Below are 22,417 nucleotides of genomic sequence, written 5' to 3'. Positions count from 1 at the left end.
GGTAACGGGAACACATGCTGCCAAGGGTAACGGGAACACCTACTGCCAAGGTAACGGGAACACCTGCTGGTAACGGGAACACCTGCTGCCAAGGTAACGGGAACACCTGCTGCCAAGGTAACGGGAACACATGCTGCCAAGGTAACGGGAGCACCTGCTACCAAGGTAACGGGGACACCTGCTGCCAAGGTAACGGGAGCACCTGCTGGTAACGGGAACACCTACTGCCAAGGTAACGGGGACTCTGGGTGGTGGGACATAAAACCTAAACACGGTGGTAATTCTCATGTTTCTTTCAGCCTGAACAGGTTCCAGCTTCAGATGCTGTTTCCAACATCATCAACACCCTCAAAGACACACACTCTCCTCCCACCGTCAACACCCGTACACACACACGCCCTCGTCCACACACACACCCTCGTACACACACACCCTCTCCTCCCACCATCAACCCACTCACAAACAAACCCCCTCGTACACACACACGCCCTCCGTCCAGGAGAGACGCCGCCGCCCTGCCGGAGGACGGGGAAGAAGATGGAGAAAGTACCAGGAGTCGAGGAAGGAGACGTTGGAGAGTCCAGAGACCGAAGAAGCCTCTCTACCTGCACAGCTCTGAGGAAGAGGAGGAGGAGGAAGCCATCACGGAGCTGCTGGAGGAGGAGCTGCAGGAGAGGAGGAGGAGGCACAGAGCCAACAGGTGGAGGTTTATACATCTAACCCTCAGAGGTGACGGTGAGACGATGAGAGGATGATCTCTACTCCTGTCTTTATGTCAGAGCTCCTCGGGAGCTGAAGGAGGTGAAGGAGCTGAAGGAGCTGAAGGAGGTGAAGGAGGTGAAGGAGGTGAAGGACCCTGATGTTCAAGACCACAACAACAATGAGTGGCGCTGGATGTCAGAGTAAGAAAAATACACTTTTGTTATTATTATTTAGTGTTTTCATGTGTCAGACCGGTCATCTGTATATCCTTCTCACTCTGTAATGCTGGTTTATTTCTATTTCTGTTTTGAGATGTTTATATTTTAGAATTGTTTATTTCTACGCTTTTTTCTTCTTCATTTTTTTCAAAGAATATTTTATTGCAGAAATGTATTGAACCAACTGCATTGGTTAACCCTAACCCTAACCCTAACCCTAACCCTAACAAAGCCATCATATTTTCCATTTTCAGTAACAACAAAACAGCGCATTCAGAACATACTAGTACAGTTAGGCAGTTGGCGGTTTTAAAACACATCCATGGGCGAGATAACAAGAAATGCAATATTCATGCTAGAAACAAGAGAGCACATCAGGACAAAGAAACAACGTCCATCGCAAATTGAAGACAAAAAACAACAAGATAAAAGTTACAGGATTAACATTATTGATCCTTCATCCCACACCTTCCCAGGCCTGATCAAACACCCCTTCCTGCAGTCTGAATCTAGGTGTCTCCAGGTAGAGGGTCTCACCGCACAGCACCAGACTTCCATCACCTCAAAATAAGTGTTTTAGCCAAAACAGTACCAACAACACCGGCCACGTGTCACTGCCATAGTTCAGATCCGTGTCACCCGTGGACCCCAGAACGGCCACGAGGGGGTCCGGCTTCAATCGCTTCAAATCCAGAAGTCCAGAATGAGTGCAGGTCGGGGCAGGTCCAGAGTTGCTGTGTAAGGGTGCCAGGTTGATGTTGACATGTGTTACGTAATGCTGATACGCTGGAATACGTCTTGTTACTTTAACTTTTGAGTAGTGCAACCTATGTACAACTTTAAATTGTATCAGATTGAATCTAACATTTACTGAGCACCGGTGAATATCCCTAAGACATGTTTCCCAACATTCCTCAGTGATCGGCATATCCAATTCTGTCTCCCACTCAGTTCTATGCCTTTCTGTGCCGACTACTTCCTGACTAAGAAGTGTCTGGTATAGGGTGGACACTGCTCCTCTACATCCTGGTCTCACATTAATTACCTCTTCAAGTGCCCGATGCTGTGGTATATCTGCAAATGTAGCTATATGAGACCTCATAGAGCTCCGGATCTGTAGATATCGAAAAAAGTGTGAGGCTGGGAGATCGTATTTGTTCCTCAATTGTTCGAAGGACATCAAGTGGCCCACCTGGTACAAGTCCTTCAAGCACTCCACTCCCTTCTCCTTCCAGCGAGCAAACGACGAATCCACGCTGGCCGGTTTAAAGGCGCCACAGATTGGGCTGTCTATGTACATATTTGGGGCTTTCAAGTATGTTTTAATTTGTTTCTATATTTTAAGAGAACTGTGTACCAGAAGGTTCCCTGCATATAGTCATGTATTAGTCTTAAGTGTTCTGAAGGGCTGGGAGAGAAGTTCCGAGACAGGCCGCCCGCTCCATAGAAAGCCAGGCTGGAGTGTCCTCCTCAGTGCCCTCAGTGAGGGCACCACTTCTCCAGAAAGCCAGAATGTTGAAATGTGCTGCCCAGTAATAACATCTAAAGCAAACCCTCCCTCATGTTTAGCTTTACGAAGGTGTTTCGTGCCGATACGCACCGCTTTATATTGCCAGATGAAGGCGGTTAGAATAGAGTCTAATTTCTTAAAATAGCTTTGCGGTATACATGATGGGATCTCTCCCTCTCCGCTGCATCTGACACACAAACATCTCCCCCCACCTCCCTGGACCTCCCGAGCCCTCCTCCCCACGGCCGCCTCTCCCAGTTCACTCTGGTTACCCCCCCTGAAATACTCAAACTGATCAGCTCCTCCAAACCCACAACCTGCTCCCTTGACCCTCTACCCTCCCCTCTCCTGAAGTCCTGCCTCCCCGTCCTCTGCCCCTACCTTGTCAACCTTTTCAACTCCTCCCTGTCCCAAGGAACCGTTCCCTCTGCCTTTAAAACTGCTGCTGTACTCCCATCCTCAAGAAACCCGGTCTGGATCCCTCCTCCCTCAGTAACTACCGTCCCATCTCCAACCTCCCCTTTCTCTCAAAAACAATAGAACGCATCATCTCCAAACAACTCCACCGCCATCTTCAATCAAATCACCTCTTCGAACCCCTCCAGTCTGGTTTTCGTCCCCATCACAGCACAGAAACGGCCCTCATCAAAGTCCTCAATGACCTCCTCACCTCTGCTGACACCGGTTCCCTCAACATCCTCATCCTCCTCGACCTGAGTGCAGCCTTCGATACCGTGAGCCACTCCATCCTGCTTACCCGACTCCAGGACATCGGTATCGATGGTACTGCACTCAGGTGGCTCCAGTCCTACCTCTCCGACAGATCCCACTTCATCTCCCTCAACAACTCCCTCTGCCACAGCTTCAGTCACCCAAGGTGTTCCCCAAGGCTCAGTACTCGGCCCCCTCCTCTTCATCATCTACATCCTCCCCCGCGGTCAGACACTCCGCCAATACAACCTGGACTTCCACTGCTATGCCGACGACACCCAGATTTACCTCAGCACCAAATCCCCCAACAACCCCCCCCTCACCCACATCGAATCCTGTCTGACTGCAATAAAATCCTGGATGCAACACAACTTCCTCAAACTCAACAGCAATAAAACGATAGTTACGGCTGTAACTACGGTTCTATGAGTCCCGGATGACCGCCAGAGGCGGTGCTTTAGCACTGGATATGTCCATCGCGCGCATGCGCAGCTCGAGTACCAATAACAACAAAGTCACCTGTGACCCACGTGACACCGGCTATATCAGCCGGTATCGTCAGAGGATCTGTTCCCAGAATCTTCTCGCGAGCACACAAGAATTCTGAGTGACAGGAAACTCTGGCGGTCATCCGGGACTCATAGAACCGTAGTTACAGCCGTAACTATCGTTCTATTTCGTCCCTACTGACCGCCAGAGGCGGTGCTTTAGCACTGGATGGCCTATACCAACCATGTCATGAAGAATCCAAGCACCTACTCACCTAGTTGGAAGCAGCGGAGCTTGGCCACAAGACCACCCCCAGGGGGTGAGGAGTGGCGACATTGACCCGGTAGAACCTGGAGAATGTGCCAGAAGACGCCCATAACGCCGCGGCGCAGATGGTCTCCAGGGGCACCCCTCTTAGGGCAGCCTACGATGTTGAGACGCCTCTTGTAGAGTGGCATCTGGCCCCTGATGGCGGGGGGCGGCCACTGGCCCCATAGGCACATGTGATGGTATCCACCACCCAGTGGGACAGCCGCTGCTTCGAGAGAGCACGACCCTTCCTAGTGCCGCCATGGCAAACGAAGAGCTGCTCTGACTGTCGTATACAGGCCGTAGCGTCAATATACGCCCTCAGGGCACGCACAGGGCACAGCAACTCAGGTGTGCCGTTCTCCTGTGGAATGTTAAAGCGTGCCAGCTGGATAGGCCGATTGGAGTGGGCTAGTGGAAGCACCTTGGGCAAGAACGCCACATTCGGCCAGAGGGTGACACCCGAGCCATCGGAGTTCCACCTCAGGCATGTACTGCTTACGGAGAGGGCATGAAGCTCTCCGACTCGCTTCCCTGAGGTTATGGCAAGCAGAAATGCTGCCTTCAGGGACAGCCATTTAAGCCCGACCTGGGCCAAGGGTTCGAAGGGAGGAGATGATAGTGCATCCAACACTAGGGGCAGGTCCCAAGCCGGGGCCCTTGGGGTGCTAGGGGGGCGCTGCCGTAGAGCCCCTCTTAGAAAGAGGGACACCAACCTGTGGCGCCCCACTGTGGCGCCATCGACTCCGACATGTCGGGCAGAGATAGCAGCCATATACACCTTCAAAGTGGAGTGAGAACGTCCACTATCCAGAAGGGACTGCAGAAACTCTAAAATGGTGGCCACGGAGCAATGTCCCGGATTCTCAGCCTTACTCACACACCAGTGGGAGAAGAGCCTCCATTTGCACTCATACTGTGCCCGAGTGGATGGAGCTCTGGCCTTCAGGATAGTTTCCCTGACAGATGCCGTGACACCGCTCAACAGTGGGTTGGGCCCTGCAGAGGCCAAACCCAGAGCTGAAGGCGGCGAGGGTCGGGATGCCAGATCTGACCCTTGAGCTGTGACAGGAGGTCCTTCCTGTCGGGGAGACGCCACGGTGGGCTGCCGCAGAGACTGCGTAGCAGTGGGAACCAGACTCTCCCCGGCCAGCGGGGGGCGACTAGAAGGAGCCTGTGCCCCTGGGTAAGGACCCTCTGAAGCGTCTGAAGTATCAGAGGCAACGGCGGGAAGGCATACAGGAGAGTGTCCGGCCAGTCGTGCGCCAGGGCATCCTGACCCAATGGGCTGGTCACCTCCGACCAGGAGAACCAGAGGGGGCAGTGCCTCGACTCTTCCGAGGCAAAGAGGTCCACCTCGGCCCTGCCGAAGAGGCTCCAAATTATCTCCACCACCTCCGGGTGAAGCCTCCACTCCCCCGGTGGAGGCTTGCGCCGTGAGAGGAAATCTGCGACCTGATTCAGGTCCCCTGGCAGAAAAACTGCCCGCAGACTGGTGAGGCGGGGGAGCGCCCAAGGCAAGAGGCTCTGCGAAACGCGGAGCAGCTGTGCGGACCTGGCGCCCCCCTGGTGGTTGATTTGGGCAACTGCGGACATGTTGTCCGAACGAACGAGCACATGCCTGCCCGCCAGTTGGGGTAAAAAGTGCATGAGTGCGAGCAACACCGCTCGAAGCTCCAGCACATTGATATGGCGTGCACCTTCCTGGGCAGACCACTGACCCTGCACAGTCCTGCCCTGCCACACCGCACCCCACCCTGAGAGACACGCATCCACAGTGACAGTCTCCCGGCGGGATGGGATGGTGCCCATGGGCACACCCCTCAGGAGATAGGCCCTGTCCCTCCAGCGGGACATAGAGTGGAGGCACCGCTGAGACACCCTGACTCTCTTGTGCCTGTGCCGCTTGGCGTCCAAGTGACGGCTGTTCAGCCACATCTGCATGGGGCGCAGTGACAACAGGCCCAAGGGCACGACGGCTGAGGCAGCTGTCAGTCTGCCTAAGAGCCGGAGGAACTGTATGTAAGGCACCCTCTTGCCTAGTCTGAAGATGCGAAGATGGTGGGAAATGTCGTCCACACGACGAGGTGTCAAGTAGGCTCTCATGGTGACCGAATCTAGGACCATCCCCAGATAAGTGACCTGCTGGGAAGGGTCCAGGCAACTCTTCCCGGTGTTCACTGTCAGGCCCAACCGGGCAACGTGGGATGAGAGGCGCGCCGTATCCTGGGCCCCTTGGGCCCGGGACGGCGCGCAAACCAGCCAGTCGTCCAGGTATGGCAGGACCTTCATGCCCTGTGCCTGCAGGGGAGCGAGTGCTGCCGCAACAACCCTGGTGAACACCCTTGGGGAGAGGGAGAGACCAAAGGGAAGCACCCGAAACTGATAATGTCGACCCTGAAAGGCGAACCTCAAGAACCTCCGGTGATGGGATGCAATTGGCACGTGGAAGTAGGCGTCCCTCAAGTCCACGGTTGTGAACCACTCCCCCTGTGTGACAACACGAAGGGTGTCTGCTGTGGTTAGCATATGGAAGGGTAGTACCCTCAGGAATCTGTTGATTCCTCTGAGGTCCAGAACTGGACGGAATCCGCCAACTTTCTTGCTCACAAGAAAGTACGTCGAGTAGAACCCCCCGCTCTGACGCAGGGGGTCCACTGGCTCGATTGCGCCTTTGGCCAAGAGGATGGACAACTCTTGGGCTAGCGCTAAGGCCTTCGCCGGGTCCTTGACAACTGTCATTCTGACCCGGCCGAAGGCTAGGGGCCGGCGTCGGAACTGCAACTCGTAGCCCCGGGTTAGTGTGGAAACCACCCAGGGGTCGGAAATACAGGCAGCCCAGTAGCTGAGCTGCTGCTGGGAAAAACAGCCGACGACCGGCCCCGGGACTTCAGGGTCTAGCCCCCCGGCCCCTGGAGCCCCTCGGGGGGCGCCGGTAAGGCTCTGAAGCGCGAGGCCGCCTGGAAGCCAGGCGACCTGGGGCACGAAAGTCATTGGCCGGTTGAGTGGGCCGCTGGGAACTCTGCCGACCACCCCAGTAAGCCGGTGGCTGAGCGCGGCTGCTAGAGCGGCCCCTGGGCCTGCCGGGAGCGGCCGCGGGACTGCGAAGACCCGAGAGCTGCTGCCTGGTCTGCCTCGCTTGGGCAGCGCGCTCCAGTGTCTCCAGGGCAGCTGACCCAAACAGCTCCCCTGGCTCGACTGGCACGCTACGTAGGACTCTCCTACATGTCTCCGTCAGTGGTGACTGGGCCAGCCAAACCTGGCGACGAGTCTGTACCAGAAAAGACACACATAACTCGTCCCAATTCCCTAGTCATTAGGGCAAAGGCCTGCAGTGATGCATCGCTGAGGCCCAGCAAAGAAGGCTCGGCCGGAGCCTGCTGCAGCGAGGCGGAGACGGCCAGCATTAGATGGGAGAGGGAGTTCCCGATACGACCCATGCGTGCCGCTGCGTCGTAGGCCCTACAGAGCAGCCCATCTGTGACCCTGCACTGAGGCTGAGGGCACCTGACCTCAGGCCTTAAAGCCTCGTCAGGAGCCAGAATCAGGGAGGCGATGGCAGGCTCAATGGGTGGCATGCCACCCAGCCCCGCCCTCGCCGGGTCCTGCATGGCAGCCAAGGTCCGGGCATCGGAACCAGTGCGGCTAAAGGCCCTGGTGTCCCTCCAGCATGCCTGGAGCTCCCTCAGGTACTCCTCTGAAGGAGGAACGGTGAGGGGGACACGGGCTGGGTTACGCCTGAAGAAGGCCGGAGCCAAGTTGGCCTGCGGAACCGGAATCTGCAGGTGCGCCAAGGCTGTACGAATGATGGCCGCCATGGAGCCGTCCTCCCCGTCCTGCAGAGACCCCTGAGCAGAGGAGAGGGAAAACTCCTCGAGCGGGACCTCGTCCTCCGTCTCTTCATTGAAGAGGTTAGCCGAAGCCGCTAGCGACAAGGCATCCTCGTACAGAGGTGCGGCAACCGAAGGAGGGGCGGCAACCGAAGGAGGGGCAGCAACCGAAGGAGGGGCAGGCGGCCCGCTAGCAGCCCCTATACCGGGCCCCGGCTGAAGGGCCACGAGGAGCGACTTCATCGTGTCCATGTCGGTAGCTAGCTGATCCACTTTAGAGGACAGCCTGTTCCTAGTCCTCTTATTGGGGGGTGCACCCATGGCCATCGCTCCCTCAAGTCGCCAGGGACGGTCGAACTGATCTGGGGGAGGATGTGACCAAGAGAGGTGTCCGTTGGCTGCCGCCAGACGTTCCACCTCAGTGATTCTAGCCACTCTGAGTGCCCGGGGCATGCAGCTACAGTTCATGCAGGCCCCTACTGTGAGAGCTTCCCTTAGATGCTCGAGGCCGAGGCAAGAGGGGCAACGGTCGTGGCCGTCCTCGGGCTCGAGAGAAGCCATACAGGCGCTACATGAATGAGCCATTCTGTAGGTAGCCAGATGCAGAGAAGCCGGGAGCGGGTGCGGGAACACAGCCTTCACCAGCTACCTGCCCTTCACTGGCTGAGCCGAGGCGAGTGCCAGATGCTACCTGCTTAAACCAAAACACAAGGCAGTTAGCGTCTACCAGGAGCGGGGGCGAGAACACTGCCTTCACTGGTTAATTTACAGACGAATGCCTGATGCAGCGTAACCGGGAGCGGGTGCGGGAACACAGCCTTCACCAGCTACCTGCTTAACGGAAAAAACCAGGCCGTTTAGCGCCTACCAGGAGCGGGGGCGCAAACACTGCCTTCACTGGTTAAACTGAAGACGAACGCCAGATGCAGCGTAACCGGGAGCGGGTGTGGGAACACAGACTTCACCAGCTACTTGTTTAACAGGATAAACACGGCAACTTTAGCGTTAAATCAAAGGCGAATGCCAGCTGTAGCTAAAGAAAAAAGAACGGCACGGGAAACTCCGGTGCTCAACCCGGCGTCAGCCGAGTGGCTGCAGCCGCTACTGCTAACTAGCCAGTACAGCTCAATGCCAATGAAGTTTAGCTCAATGCTAATGAAGTTTAGCTCAATGCTAATGAAGTTTAGCTCAATGCTAATGAAGTTTAGCTCAATGCTAATGACGTTTGGCTCAGCGCCGCGGCCAAAACAGTACAAAAGCACAGCAATACTCCTGGGAGAGGGAGCGAAAACACCTCCGTCACCAAAAGACTCAGCAAACAGACAGAAATCAGGACAACTAGGCTGGGAGAGGGAGTAGAAACACTGCCGTCGCCAACCAAGCCGACACCAACCTGTCCGAACGAAGTCTCTGCGCAGCCAGCCGCAGCTCCTGGAGGACGGGTAATCCCGCGGCCCCGACTGGATGAGTCGCGAAGCTACACGCAGCCAGCTGTTTGCAGAGAATCCTTAACAAATGTTCCGAACGAACAAACTCTGTAGGCTACAAAAAATGTAGCCAAGGTACTCTCGCGCAGCGAGAAGATGAAAAGGAACAGATCCTCTGTCGACACCGGCTGATGTAGCCGGTGTCACGTGGGTCACAGGTGACTTTGTTGTTATTGGTACTCGAGCTGCGCATGCGCGCGATGGACATATCCAGTGCTAAAGCACCGCCTCTGGCGGTCAGTAGGGACGAAATAGAACTGAACTCCACCTCATCGGATCCAAATCCACCCTCAGCAAAACCCCCAACCTGACAGTCACCATCGATGGCACCCCTGTTTCCCCCTCCACCCAGGCACCTTGACCCCACCCTCTCCCTCGAGCCCCACATCCGTCAAGTTGTAAAAATCGCATTTTTCCACCTCCGCAATATTGCCAAACTCCGTCCCTCTCTCACCGCCCTGCAGCTGAGCGACTCAGTCACGCCTTCATCTCCTCCCGCCTTGACTACTGCAACTCCCTCCTCCACGGCATCAGCTCCACCTCCTCCTCCACGGCATCAGCTCCACCTCCTCCTCCACGGCATCAGCTCCACCTCCTCCTCCACGGCATCAGCTCCACCTCCTCCTCCACGGCATCAGCTCCACCTCCTCCTCTACGGCATCAGCTCCACCTCCTCCTCTACGGCATCAGCTCCACCTCCTCCTCTACGGCATCAGCTCCACCTCCTCCTCTACGGCATCAGCTCCACCTCCTCCTCTACGGCATCAGCTCCACCTCCTCCTCTACGGCATCAGCTCCACCTCCTCCTCCACGGCATCAGCTCCACCTCCTCCTCTACGGCATCAGCTCCACCTCCTCCTCTACGGCATCAGCTCCACCTCCCTCAATAGACTCCAGCGTGTCCAGAGCGCAGCCGCCAGACTCCTCCCCCACACCAAATCATGGCATCATATCACCCCGGTCCTCAAAGAGCTCCACTGGCTCCCCGTTTCACACCGCATCCACTACAAACTCCTGGTCCTCACTTTCAAAGCCCTGCACCATCTGACCCCCCCCCCCCCCCCCCCTACCTCACTGACCTCCTCACCCTCTACCAACCACCCCGGTCCCTCAGATCCTCCTCAGCCGGTTTGCTTTCCATCCCCAAGGCCAAACTCCGGAGCCTTCTCCGTGAGTCTGAGTCCCTCACCCTGTTCCAGTCCCGCCTCAAAACCCACCTCCTCAACTCTCTATCCATAAGCCCCCCCCCCTCTTCAACTCTCTATCCATAAGCCCCCCCCCCTCTTCAACTCTCTATCCATAAGCCCCCCCCCCTCTTCAACTCTCTATCCATAAGCCCCCCCCCCCCTCTTCAACCCTCTATCCATAAGCCCCCCCCCCCTCTTCAACTCTCTATCCATAAGCCCCCCCCCCCTCTTCAACTCTCTATCCATAAGCCCCCCCCCCCTCTTCAACCCTCTATCCATAAGCCCCCCCCCCTCTCAACTCTCTATCCATAAGCCCCCCCCCCTCTCAACTCTCTATCCATAAGCCCCCCCCCCTCTTCAACTCTCTATCCATAAGCCCCCCCCCCTCTCAACTCTCTATCCATAAGCCCCGCCCCCTCTCAACTCTCTATCCATAAGCCCCCCCCCTCTCAACTCTCTATCCATAAGCCCCCCCCCCTCTCAACTCTCTATCCATAAGCCCCCCCCCCCTCTCAACTCTCTATCCATAAGCCCCGCCCCCTCTCAACTCTCTATCCATAAGCCCCCCCCCTCTCAACTCTCTATCCATAAGCCCCCCCCCCCTCTCAACTCTCTATCCATAAGCCCCCCCCCCCTCTTCAACTCTCTATCCATAAGCCCCCCCCCCCTCTCAACTCTCTATCCATAAGCCCCCCCCCCTCTCAACTCTCTATCCATAAGCCCCCCCCCCTCTTCAACTCTCTATCCATAAGCCCCCCCCCCTCTCATCTCTCTATCCATAAGCCCCGCCCCCTCTCAACTCTCTATCCATAAGCCCCCCCCCTCTCAACTCTCTATCCATAAGCCCCCCCCCCCTCTCAACTCTCTATCCATAAGCCCCCCCCCCCTCTCAACTCTCTATCCATAAGCCCCCCCCCTCTCAACTCTCTATCCATAAGCCCCCCCCCCTCTCAACTCTCTATCCATAAGCCCCCCCCCCCCTCTCAACTCTCTATCCATAAGCCCCCCCCCTCTCAACTCTCTATCCATAAGCCCCCCCCCCTCTCAACTCTCTATCCATAAGCCCCCCCCCCTCTCAACTCTCTATCCATAAGCCCCGCCCCCTCTCAACTCTCTATCCATAAGCCCCCCCCCCCTCTCAACTCTCTATCCATAAGCCCCGCCCCCCTCTCAACTCTCTATCCATAAGCCCCCCCCCCTCTCAACTCTCTATCCATAAGCCCCGCCCCCTCTCAATCAACTTCCTCCTGACTGCTTTTCTGTTGTGTTTTGTTTCTTTTTGGCCTTGTCTTTGTTTGTCTACCCTCCCTCCCAAATGTAAAGCGTCTTTGGGTTCAGAAAAGCGCTATAGAAAATTAATATATTATTATTATTATTATTATTGACTGGAAGAGATATGTAAAACGTGGGAGAACCACCATCTTAACTGCGTTTACTCTCCCAGCCAGTGACAGAGGGAGAGTCTATGTTCTGCTTAAGCTGGGTTATTTTCAGTTTCCAGTTCTCCTCAAGTAACCGTTCGGGTGTCCTGGTGACCGTCACCCCCAGGTAAGTGAGCCCGTCCTCGGCTATCTTAAAGGGCACAGATTTCAGCGTGGAGCTCTGGTTCAAGTACACTGGCATTACTTCACTCGTATCCCAGTGTATGTGAAACCCCGAGGAGGAGCCAACACGGTTACACCGCTCCATAATTGAGGGCGTAGATTCCTGTGGTTTTGAGACATATAGCAAAATGTCATCCGCATATAACGACAGTTGATGATTGTGCGCTTGAATGGAGACAGGTGATGTATACTTGTGGCTCGTGGCTCTATGACTGAAGCAGATGGAAAGGTGAGAGGGGATCTCCCCGTCTGTGCCACGGTACAGTGGGAGCTGGGGGAGATATTCTGGTTAGTGATCACACGAGCTGTGGGATGAGCACCCAATCCGTATCCAGTCAAGGAACATCTTCCCGAAGCCAAATGTCTCGTGGTCACGTACAGATATGGCCCCTCGACCTGGTCAAAGGCCTTCTGAGCGTCCACTGCAATCACAACGGTCTCTGTGTTGCGCTCAGCATACAGTTTGTTAAGTGGGCGCCGTAGGTTGAAATAAATATGCCTATTGGGCATAAAGCCCGTTTGATCGGGGTGTTAATCGTCTGGATATAAAGCTTCAGTCGGTTAGCTGGAATGTTGCTCATCAACTTAGTTTCATTAGGGATCAGTGACACGGGTCTGTAGATGAGGCTTCCAGCTCATTCCGCTCCTCAGAGAAGCGCCGTCAGGGCCAGGTGCTTATCTCTTCCATAGAGATGTCTTTGTGTAGATCCGCTATTGCTTCCCCGCTGAGACGAGTTCAGCTCAGAGAGAAATGATCTGTGTCCCGGTCCGATTGGCCTGATACACATTGCAGACATACCCAGACATCTACCCGCTCTCTCCGCTCCAGCCGCGCTCCTCTTCTTTACACCCCCCGCACACGTCTCCGAACAATGGGAGACCGAGCCTTCTGCTCATTCGCCCCGCGCCTCTGGAACTCCCTCCCAGATCAGCTGAGATCTGCCCCTTCCACCGAGGTCTTCAAAACCGGCCTTAAGACCCTCTTCTTTCGGCAGGCCTTCCAATAAACTTTGAGCATGGTACACCTGGAGTACTGCCATATTTATCGCTATCTCCGACTTTTATTTTTGTACTCTATTTTATATTTTATTTTTGATTTCTTATTATTATTACAATTATTTGTTTAATCTCTCAAAGTGTATCAGTATCCCTTGTTGTGAAGCACTTCGAGATTTGTCTTGGCAGATGAGAAGCGCTATATAAATTAAATATATTATTTATTCTCTGTGTGTTAGTCTGCAGAAGTCAGAGGTCGTGAGGACGGCTGCAGCAGATTCTCCTTCCTCCATCAGCCCAAGAGCTCAGGTCCTTACTGGACTCCTGATTGGTAACTATCTTCCTCCTTAGTGCAGGGTACTGGTGGTACAGGGTGGTGGTACAGGGTACTGGTGGTACAGGGTACTGATGGTACAGGGTGGTGGTGGTACAGGTTACTGGTGGTACAGGGTACTGATGGTACAGGGTGGTGGTACAGGGTACTGATGGTACAGGGTGGTGGTACAGGGTACTGATGGTACAGGGTGGTGGTACAGGGTACTGATGGTGCAGGGTACTGATGGCAGGGTGGTGGTACAGGGTGGTGGTACAGGGTACTGATGGTACAGGCTACTGATGGTACAGGGTGGTGGTACAGGGTGGTGGTACAGGGTACTGATGGTACAGGGTACTGATGGTACAGGGTACTGATGGTACAGGGTGGTGGTACAGGGTGGTGGTACAGGGTACTGATGGTACAGGGTGGTGGTACAGGGTACTGATGGTACAGGGTGGTGGTACAGGGTACTGATGGTACAGGGCACTGATGGTACAGGGTGGTGGTACAGGGTACTGATGGTGCAGGGTACTGATGGCAGGGTGGTGGTACAGGGTGGTGGTACAGGGTACTGATGGTACAGGGTGGTGGTACAGGGTACTGATGGTACAGGGTACTGATGGTACAGGGTGGTGGTACAGGGTACTGGTGGTACAGGGTGGTGGTACAGGGTACTGATGGTACAGGGTGGTGGTACAGGGTACTGATGGTACAGGGTGGTGGTACAGGGTACTGATGGTACAGGGTACTGATGGCAGGGTGGTGGTACAGGGTACTGATGGTACAGGGTACTGATGGTACAGGGTGGTGGTACAGGGTACTGATGGTACAGGGTGGTGGTACAGGGTACTGATGGTACAGGGTGGTGGTACAGGGTACTGATGGTACAGGCTACTGATGGTACAGGGTGGTGGTACAGGGTGGTGGTACAGGGTACTGATGGTACAGGCTACTGATGGTACAGGGTGGTGGTACAGGGTACTGATGGTACAGGGTACTGATGGTACAGGGTACTGATGGTACAGGGTGGTGGTACAGGGTGGTGGTACAGGGTACTGATGGTACAGGGTGGTGGTACAGGGTACTGATGGTACAGGGTGGTGGTACAGGGTACTGATGGTACAGGGTGGTGGTACAGGGTACTGATGGTGCAGGGTACTGATGGCAGGGTGGTGGTACAGGGTGGTGGTACAGGGTACTGATGGTACAGGGTGGTGGTACAGGGTACTGATGGTACAGGGTACTGATGGTACAGGGTGGTGGTACAGGGTACTGGTGGTACAGGGTGGTGGTACAGGGTACTGATGGTACAGGGTGGTGGTACAGGGTACTGATGGTACAGGGTGGTGGTACAGGGTACTGATGGTACAGGGTACTGATGGCAGGGTGGTGGTACAGGGTACTGATGGTACAGGGTGGTGGTACAGGGTACTGATGGTACAGGGTGGTGGTACAGGGTACTGATGGTACAGGCTACTGATGGTACAGGGTGGTGGTACAGGGTGGTGGTACAGGGTACTGATGGTACAGGGTACTGATGGTACAGGGTACTGATGGTACAGGGTGGTGGTACAGGGTGGTGGTACAGGGTACTGATGGTACAGGGTACTGATGGTACAGGGTGGTGGTACAGGGTACTGATGGTACAGGGTGGTGGTACAGGGTACTGATGGTACAGGGTACTGATGGTACAGGGTACTGATGGTACAGGGTAGTGGTACAGGGTGGTGGTACAGGTTACTGGTGGTACAGGGTACTGATGGTACACGGTGGTGGTACAGGGTACTGATGGTACAGGGTGGTGGTACAGGGTACTGATGGTACAGGGTGGTGGTACAGGGTACTGATGGTGCAGGGTACTGATGGCAGGGTGGTGGTACAGGGTGGTGGTACAGGGTACTGATGGTACAGGGTACTGATGGTACAGGGTACTGATGGTACAGGGTGGTGGTACAGGGTACTGATGGTACAGGGTACTGGTGGTACAGGGTGGTGGTACAGGGTACTGATGGTACAGGGTGGTGGTACAGGGTACTGATGGTACAGGGTACTGATGGCAGGGTGGTGGTACAGGGTACTGATGGTACAGGGTACTGATGGTACAGGGTGGTGGTACAGGGTACTGATGGTACAGGGTGGTGGTACAGGGTACTGATGGTACAGGGTGGTGGTACAGGGTACTGATGGTACAGGGTACTGATGGTACAGGGTGGTGGTACAGGGTACTGATGGTACAGGGTGGTGGTACAGGGTACTGATGGTACAGGGTACTGATGGTACAGGGTACTGATGGTACAGGGTGGTGGTACAGGGTACTGATGGTACAGGGTACTGGTGGTACAGGGTGGTGGTACAGGGTACTGATGGTACAGGGTGGTGGTACAGGGTACTGATGGTACAGGGTACTGATGGCAGGGTGGTGGTACAGGGTACTGATGGTACAGGGTACTGATGGTACAGGGTGGTGGTACAGGGTACTGATGGTACAGGGTGGTGGTACAGGGTACTGATGGTACAGGGTACTGATGGTACAGGGTGGTGGTACAGGGTACTGATGGTACAGGGTACTGGTGGTACAGGGTGGTGGTACAGGGTACTGATGGTACAGGGTGGTGGTACAGGGTACTGATGGTACAGGGTGGTGGTACAGGGTACTGATGGTACAGGGTACTGATGGTACAGGGTGGTGGTACAGGGTACTGATGGTACAGGGTGGTGGTACAGGGTACTGATGGTACAGGGTGGTGGTACAGGGTACTGATGGTACAGGGTACTGATGGTACAGGGTGGTGGTACAGGGTACTGATGGTACAGGGTACTGATGGCATGGAAAGCACCTGTTTACGTTTCTGTGTCTCAGGAGCAGCAGACGAACAGACGACCTCTCAGGCGAAGAAAGAAAAGTACAAGCAGGAGCTTCTGGAGCAGATCGCTGAACAGAAGCGGAGCAAGAGCCTGTGAGTACTGACCACTCAGTAAGTCCTGAAGGCAGTTTCAGATCTGAACACCTTTGTCTTCAGGGAGAAGAGACTCAGAGGTGCCGCCGCCGCAGACCCTGGGAACCAGGTAGAGACCAATCAAAGCGTCCCTGAGGTTTCTGCTGTTGTTATGACTCGTCTTTACAATGCATCTCCTCTCCCAGCGGGAACACGTCGGCCGCAGACGGGATGTCCGATACGAGCCAAGAGAGGGAGGGTCAGAGCACAGAGGAAGGTCTCGCCATGACCCCAGTGCTCAGGTTCTTCATCAGGAAGACCACCGGGACTTCTCTCATCTCCTCGGAGACGTGTCCACCCCGAGGTAGCTTCCTGTCTCTGCGTGTTTCTGACCCACGAACATCTACTCGTCTGTAACTCACTGCAGTGTCTCTGCTTGGGTTTCAGGGTTCCTCCTCTTCCTCCTCTTCCTCCCTCCTTTACGGATCCTCACAGGACTCCACATGATGCAGAGTATCACTACTATGGAGCCAGAGATCCACGACATCCTAATACTGAGCCTGAACGTTTCCACAGGCCTCCTCCTGAGAGACGTCCTCCTCTCGGACCCAGCCGACACACACAGTCCGAGTCCAGGTTGGTTATGAAGCAGCAGGTACGAGCTGCTCCTCGTGAGGCCTCCTCAGCAGGGAGTGTCTCTGTGCCGACACCTGGTCACCTCTGCACTGAAGTCTGTGTCGTAGCAACTTCAGATCAGCTGCTTTCTGTCTAGAGAAATGATGAGTTTGGCAAATATGCAAAGAAACACAATATCGATATAAAGTCTTGTAAGATATTTTCTTTTAATGCTTGCAAGCATGACGACTCCTTCTGAGTGTGACAGACTTATAGGGACACATCAAAGATCAACATGTGGTCCAGCTGGATCTCACACCCTACAGAGAACACTTGGCTGTTCAGATTCCCCTCGAGCTACTTCCTGTAGAGTCATGGAGCCCTTGGTGAACACATCTGTTATCGCACATCCATCCACGACCCATCCCCCGGACACAGCAGTCACACGGCAGGACCATCATTGCCATGACATTTGCAACCACCATTTAGTTGACCTTGAATCGCTGACAGCTTTAACCCGGTCATGATACTTATTCTAGATCCAGAGAAGACCCTCACTTTGAAACAACCGTCTGTGCTTCCTCACGTCACCTCTCTCAGATATAAAGCACTCATCCACCCTCACTGCATGTCCATGTATCTGTGTGTAATCTGCATGTACACAGCCAGCCCTACAGCTGTTGGCAGACAAGCAATGCTAGTTCGTAGCCAAGCTAGCAAGGCTGTTCTCACAATGAGAGTCCAGGAGAAGACCCTTACTTTCAAACGTCTCTGTCTGCGTGCTTTCAGAGTGACGGATGAGCATCATGTGTCCCTCCTGGAAGTTGGAGAGCCTCCTGCAGAGAAGTCCAAACTGATGAGAGAACGAGCTCAAAGCTACCAGGAGGCGCTCAGACTGCAGGTGAACACAACACATGACCTCATGGCCTTCATATGAGATGACTGAACACACACACAACCAGAGGCAGAAGTACACATCCTTTCCTCAAGGAGAAGTACACACATCCTTTCCTCAAGTAGAAGTACACACATCCTTTCCTCAAGTAGAAGTACACACATCCTTTCCTCAAGTAGAAGTACACACATCCTTTCCTCAAGTAGAAGTACACACATCCTTTCCTCAAGGAGAAGTACACACACCCTTTCCTCAAGTAGAAGTACACACATCCTTTCCTCAAGGAGAAGTACACACATCCTTTCCTCAAGTAGAAGTACACACATCCTTTCCTCAAGTAGAAGTACACACATCCTTTCCTCAAGTAGAAGTACACACATCCTTTCCTCAAGGAGAAGTACACACACCCTTTCCTCAAGTAGAAGTACACACATCCTTTCCTCAAGGAGAAGTACACACACCCTTTCCTCAAGTAGAAGTACACACATCCTTTCCTCAAGTAGAAGTACACACATCCTTTCCTCAAGTAGAAGTACACACATCCTTTCCTCAAGGGGAAGTACACACATCCTTTACTCAAGTAGAAGTACACACATCCTTTACTCAAGTAGAAGTACACACATCCTTTACTCAAGTAGAAGTACACATCCTTTCCTCAAGTAGAAGTACACACACCCTTTACTCAAGTAGAAGTACACACATCCTTTACTCAAGTAGAAGTACACACATCCTTTACTCAAGTAGAAGTACACACATCCTTTACTCAAGTAGAAGTACACACATCCTTTACTCGAGTAGAAGTACAGATACTGGTGTTTAAAAATACTCTGGTGAAAGTAGAAGTACTGACTAAACTTCTTTACTCAAGTCAAAGTAAAGAGGCTTTGAAGTGTGCTTCAGTAAAAAGTACCCATAGCTAGCAGCTGCTTTAAAGAGTACCTGACCTCCCTTTATATCAATAGAACAATAATGTCATTGTTAGCTAATGAATGTTTCCATGGTGACCAACGGCAACATGACAACGTTTCCATTGGTCCCTCTTCTTTAGAGAAGACCAGGAAGTGATGGATACACGGATCGTGTTCCAACCAATAGGCACGCAGTGACTCTACAGAATAATGACCACGCCCCAGACACACATTCAGACTAAAGGAACCAGAACAATCAAAGTGTAAGAAGTTAAAGTCTTCAGAAAGATAAGAAGTGGAGTAAAGTACTGAAACCAGAAACATGTACTTAACGTATTAAAGTATTTGTACTCCACTACTTCCCACTTCTGCACATTAGCGATAATCAAGGAGAGTTTTTTTAAGAGCCACACTCTGAGGATGCAGAGGTCTCAGAACATCCTGCTGTGTCTCGTGTCCAGATCAGAGAAAGAGAGGATCAGAAAAGGAGAGAGAAAGAGGAGAAGGAGCGATACGAAGCCAAGATCGAGGCGGAGAGGATGGCCTTCAACCCCTGGGGGAGGAGTGGAGCAGGAGCACCAATCAAAGACCAGAACGGAAACGTCGTCAGTAAGTCACCTTACCCTTCCTATGTCTATAGGTTAGTCTCCAGCTTGTGAGGTCTGCTGGACCTGAGGTCCGAGCAGCCTTCCAGCAGCATCGAAACACAAGGCGTTGACAATAGAGACTTTAAAGACTGGAAATAAACAATCCAAAGAGGTAAACGTCTCAAATAGAAATGAAAAAGTGAAGAATATACATGTGGAAATACACATTTACAGTAACACAATGTAAGCATGTAAACATGAATTGGGCAAGAGCTGGATTATTAAATATGAGATTGAATATAAAAGCTACCAGAGAGTTCCAGCCTAAGGAGACTTGTTGATGCGGGATAATAATAAAGACTTTAACCATGAAGTCATTTATAAAGTGTTCGATGTCGCCAGGTGACCTGAAGCACATGCACAGAGCCCAGGAGGGCTGCAGGAGTCCTGACTGCAGGGAGAGTGGACACGCGCAGAGTTTCCTGATGGAGCAAGGAGACGCTTCTGCTCCGGCCGAAACCCCAACCTCAGCCAGACGTCGGCTCTCAGGTCTCAGTGTCCCCCGCGGGAATGTGTGCTCTTCTCCATGCGTTGATTCAGTAGCTTCATCTAAAGACTCACCGTGTACCTGTTCTCCAGGTATGAGCGATCCTAACCCGACTCCAGAGAAGCTCCACATTCAGGACAGATACAAGGAGGAGCTGATTCAGCAGGTAGGAGATGAAGACCCTCGATACTCACATCAGCAACATGCTGTATGCTATATGCTATTACTACTCACATCAGCAACATGCTGTATGCTATACTACTCACATCAGCAACATGCTGTATGCTATATGCTATGCTACTCACATCAGCACATGCTGTACGCTATATGCTATACTACTCACATCAGCAACATGCTGTATGCTATATGCTATGCTACTCACATCAACAACATGCTGTATGCTATATGCTATACTACTCACATCAGCAACATGCTGTATGCTATATGCTATGCTACTCACATCAGCAACATGCTGTATGCTATATGCTATGCTACTCACATCAGCAACATGCTGTATGCTATATGCTATGCTACTCACATCAGCAACATGCTGTATGCTATATGCTATGCTACTCACATCAGCAACATGCTGTATGCTATATGCTATGCTACTCACATCAGCAACATGCTGTATGCTATATGCTATGCTACTCACATCAGCAACATGCTGTAAGCTATATGCTATGCTACTCACATCAGCAACATGCTGTATGCTATATGCTATGCTACTCACATCAGCAATATGCTGTATGCTATATGCTATGCTACTCACATCAGCAACATGCTGTAGCTATATGCTATGCTACTCACATCAGCAATATGCTGCTATATGCTATGCTACTCACATCAGCAACATGCTGTATGCTATATGCTATGCTACTACATCAGCAATATGCTGTATGCTATATGCTATGCTACTCACATCAGCAACATGCTGTATGCTATATGCTATGCTACTCACATCAGCAACATGCTGTATGCTATATGCTATGCTACTCACATCAGAAACATGCTGTATGCTATATGCTATGCTACTCACATCAGCAACATGCTGTATGCTTACTACTCACATCAGCAACATGCTGTATGCTATATGCTATGCTACTCACATCAGCAACATGCTGTACGCTATATGCTATACTACTCACATCAGCAACATGCTGTATGCTATATGCTATGCTACTCACATCAACAACATGCTGTATGCTATATGCTATGCTACTCACATCAGCAACATGCTGTATGCTATATGCTGCACACTCACTCCGCACCATGCTGTATGCTATATGCTATACTACTCACATCAGCAACATGCTGTATGCTATATGCTATGCTACTCACATCAGCAACATGCTGTATGATATATGCTATACTACTCACATCAGCAACATGCTGTATGCTATATGCTATGCTACTCACATCAGCAACATGCTGTATGCTATATGCTATGCTACTCACATCAGCAACATGCTGTATGCTATATGCTATGCTACTCACATCAGCAACATGCTGTATGCTATATGCTATGCTACTCACATCAGCAACATGCTGTATGCTATATGCTATGCTACTCACATCAGCAACATGCTGTATGCTATATGCTATGCTACTCACATCAGCAACATGCTGTATGCTATATGCTATACTACTCACATCAGCAACATGCTGTATGCTATATGCTATGCTACTCACATCAGCAACATGCTGTATGCTATATGCTATGCTACTCACATCAGCAACATGCTGTATGCTATATGCTATGCTACTCACATCAGCAACATGCTGTATGCTATATGCTATGCTACTCAATCAGCAACATGCTGTATGCTATATGCTATGCTACTCACATCAGCAACATGCTGTATGCTATATGCTATGCTACTCACATCAGCAACATGCTGTATGCTATATGCTATGCTACTCACATCAGCAACATGCTGTATGCTATATGCTATGTACTCACATCAGCAACATGCTGTATGCTATATGCTATGCTACTCACATCAGCAACATGCTGTACGCTATATGCTATACTACTCACATCAGCAACATGCTGTATGCTATATGCTATGCTACTCACATCAGCAACATGCTGTATGCTATATGCTATGCTACTCACATCAGCAACATGCTGTATGCTATAGCTATGCTACTCACATCAGCAACATGCTGTATGCTATATGCATTGCTACTCACATCAGCAACATGCTGTATGCTATATGCTATGCTACTCACATCAGCAACATGCTGTATGCTATATGCTATGCTACTCACATCAGCAACATGCTGTATGCTATATGCTATGCTACTCACATCAGCAACATGCTGTATGCTATATGCTATGCTACTCACATCAGCAATATGCCATTGATTCTAGAGGAATGCTGACAAGTGTTTAACAAAAAGCACATTTATATAACGAACCTTAACACACATGGGAGTCAGTAATCGGTAGTGTGTGTGTGTGTGTGATGAATGTGCTGTGTGTGTGTTGTGTGTGTGTGTGTGTGTGTGTGGTGTGTGTGTGTGTGATGATGACTGTGTGTGTGTTGTGATGTGTGTGTGTGATG

General features: G+C 52.3%; 1 protein-coding gene across 1 annotated transcript in view; it reads left to right on the top strand.

The window, feature by feature from the left end:
* The first annotated feature begins 60 nt into the window (after window positions 1-60).
* The window catches only part of LOC117444639 (centrosome and spindle pole-associated protein 1-like), a 52,441-nt gene continuing 30,084 nt past the window's right edge, over window positions 61-22,417 (top strand). The window contains exons 1-12 of the mRNA XM_071202763.1: window positions 61-189; window positions 300-700; window positions 780-902; window positions 13,283-13,374; window positions 16,220-16,316; window positions 16,380-16,425; window positions 16,502-16,659; window positions 16,743-16,931; window positions 17,700-17,811; window positions 19,175-19,322; window positions 19,703-19,849; window positions 19,940-20,013. Coding sequence (XP_071058864.1) covers window positions 895-902; window positions 13,283-13,374; window positions 16,220-16,316; window positions 16,380-16,425; window positions 16,502-16,659; window positions 16,743-16,931; window positions 17,700-17,811; window positions 19,175-19,322; window positions 19,703-19,849; window positions 19,940-20,013 — 1,071 coding nt within the window. The 5' untranslated portion in view covers window positions 61-189; window positions 300-700; window positions 780-894. The remainder of the gene's footprint in view (window positions 190-299; window positions 701-779; window positions 903-13,282; window positions 13,375-16,219; window positions 16,317-16,379; window positions 16,426-16,501; window positions 16,660-16,742; window positions 16,932-17,699; window positions 17,812-19,174; window positions 19,323-19,702; window positions 19,850-19,939; window positions 20,014-22,417) is intronic.

This window comes from Pseudochaenichthys georgianus, unplaced genomic scaffold, assembly GCF_902827115.2.
Source record: "Pseudochaenichthys georgianus unplaced genomic scaffold, fPseGeo1.2 scaffold_865_arrow_ctg1, whole genome shotgun sequence".
NCBI lineage: Eukaryota > Metazoa > Chordata > Actinopteri > Perciformes > Channichthyidae > Pseudochaenichthys > Pseudochaenichthys georgianus.
This window is presented reverse-complemented; position numbering and strand designations above follow the sequence as displayed.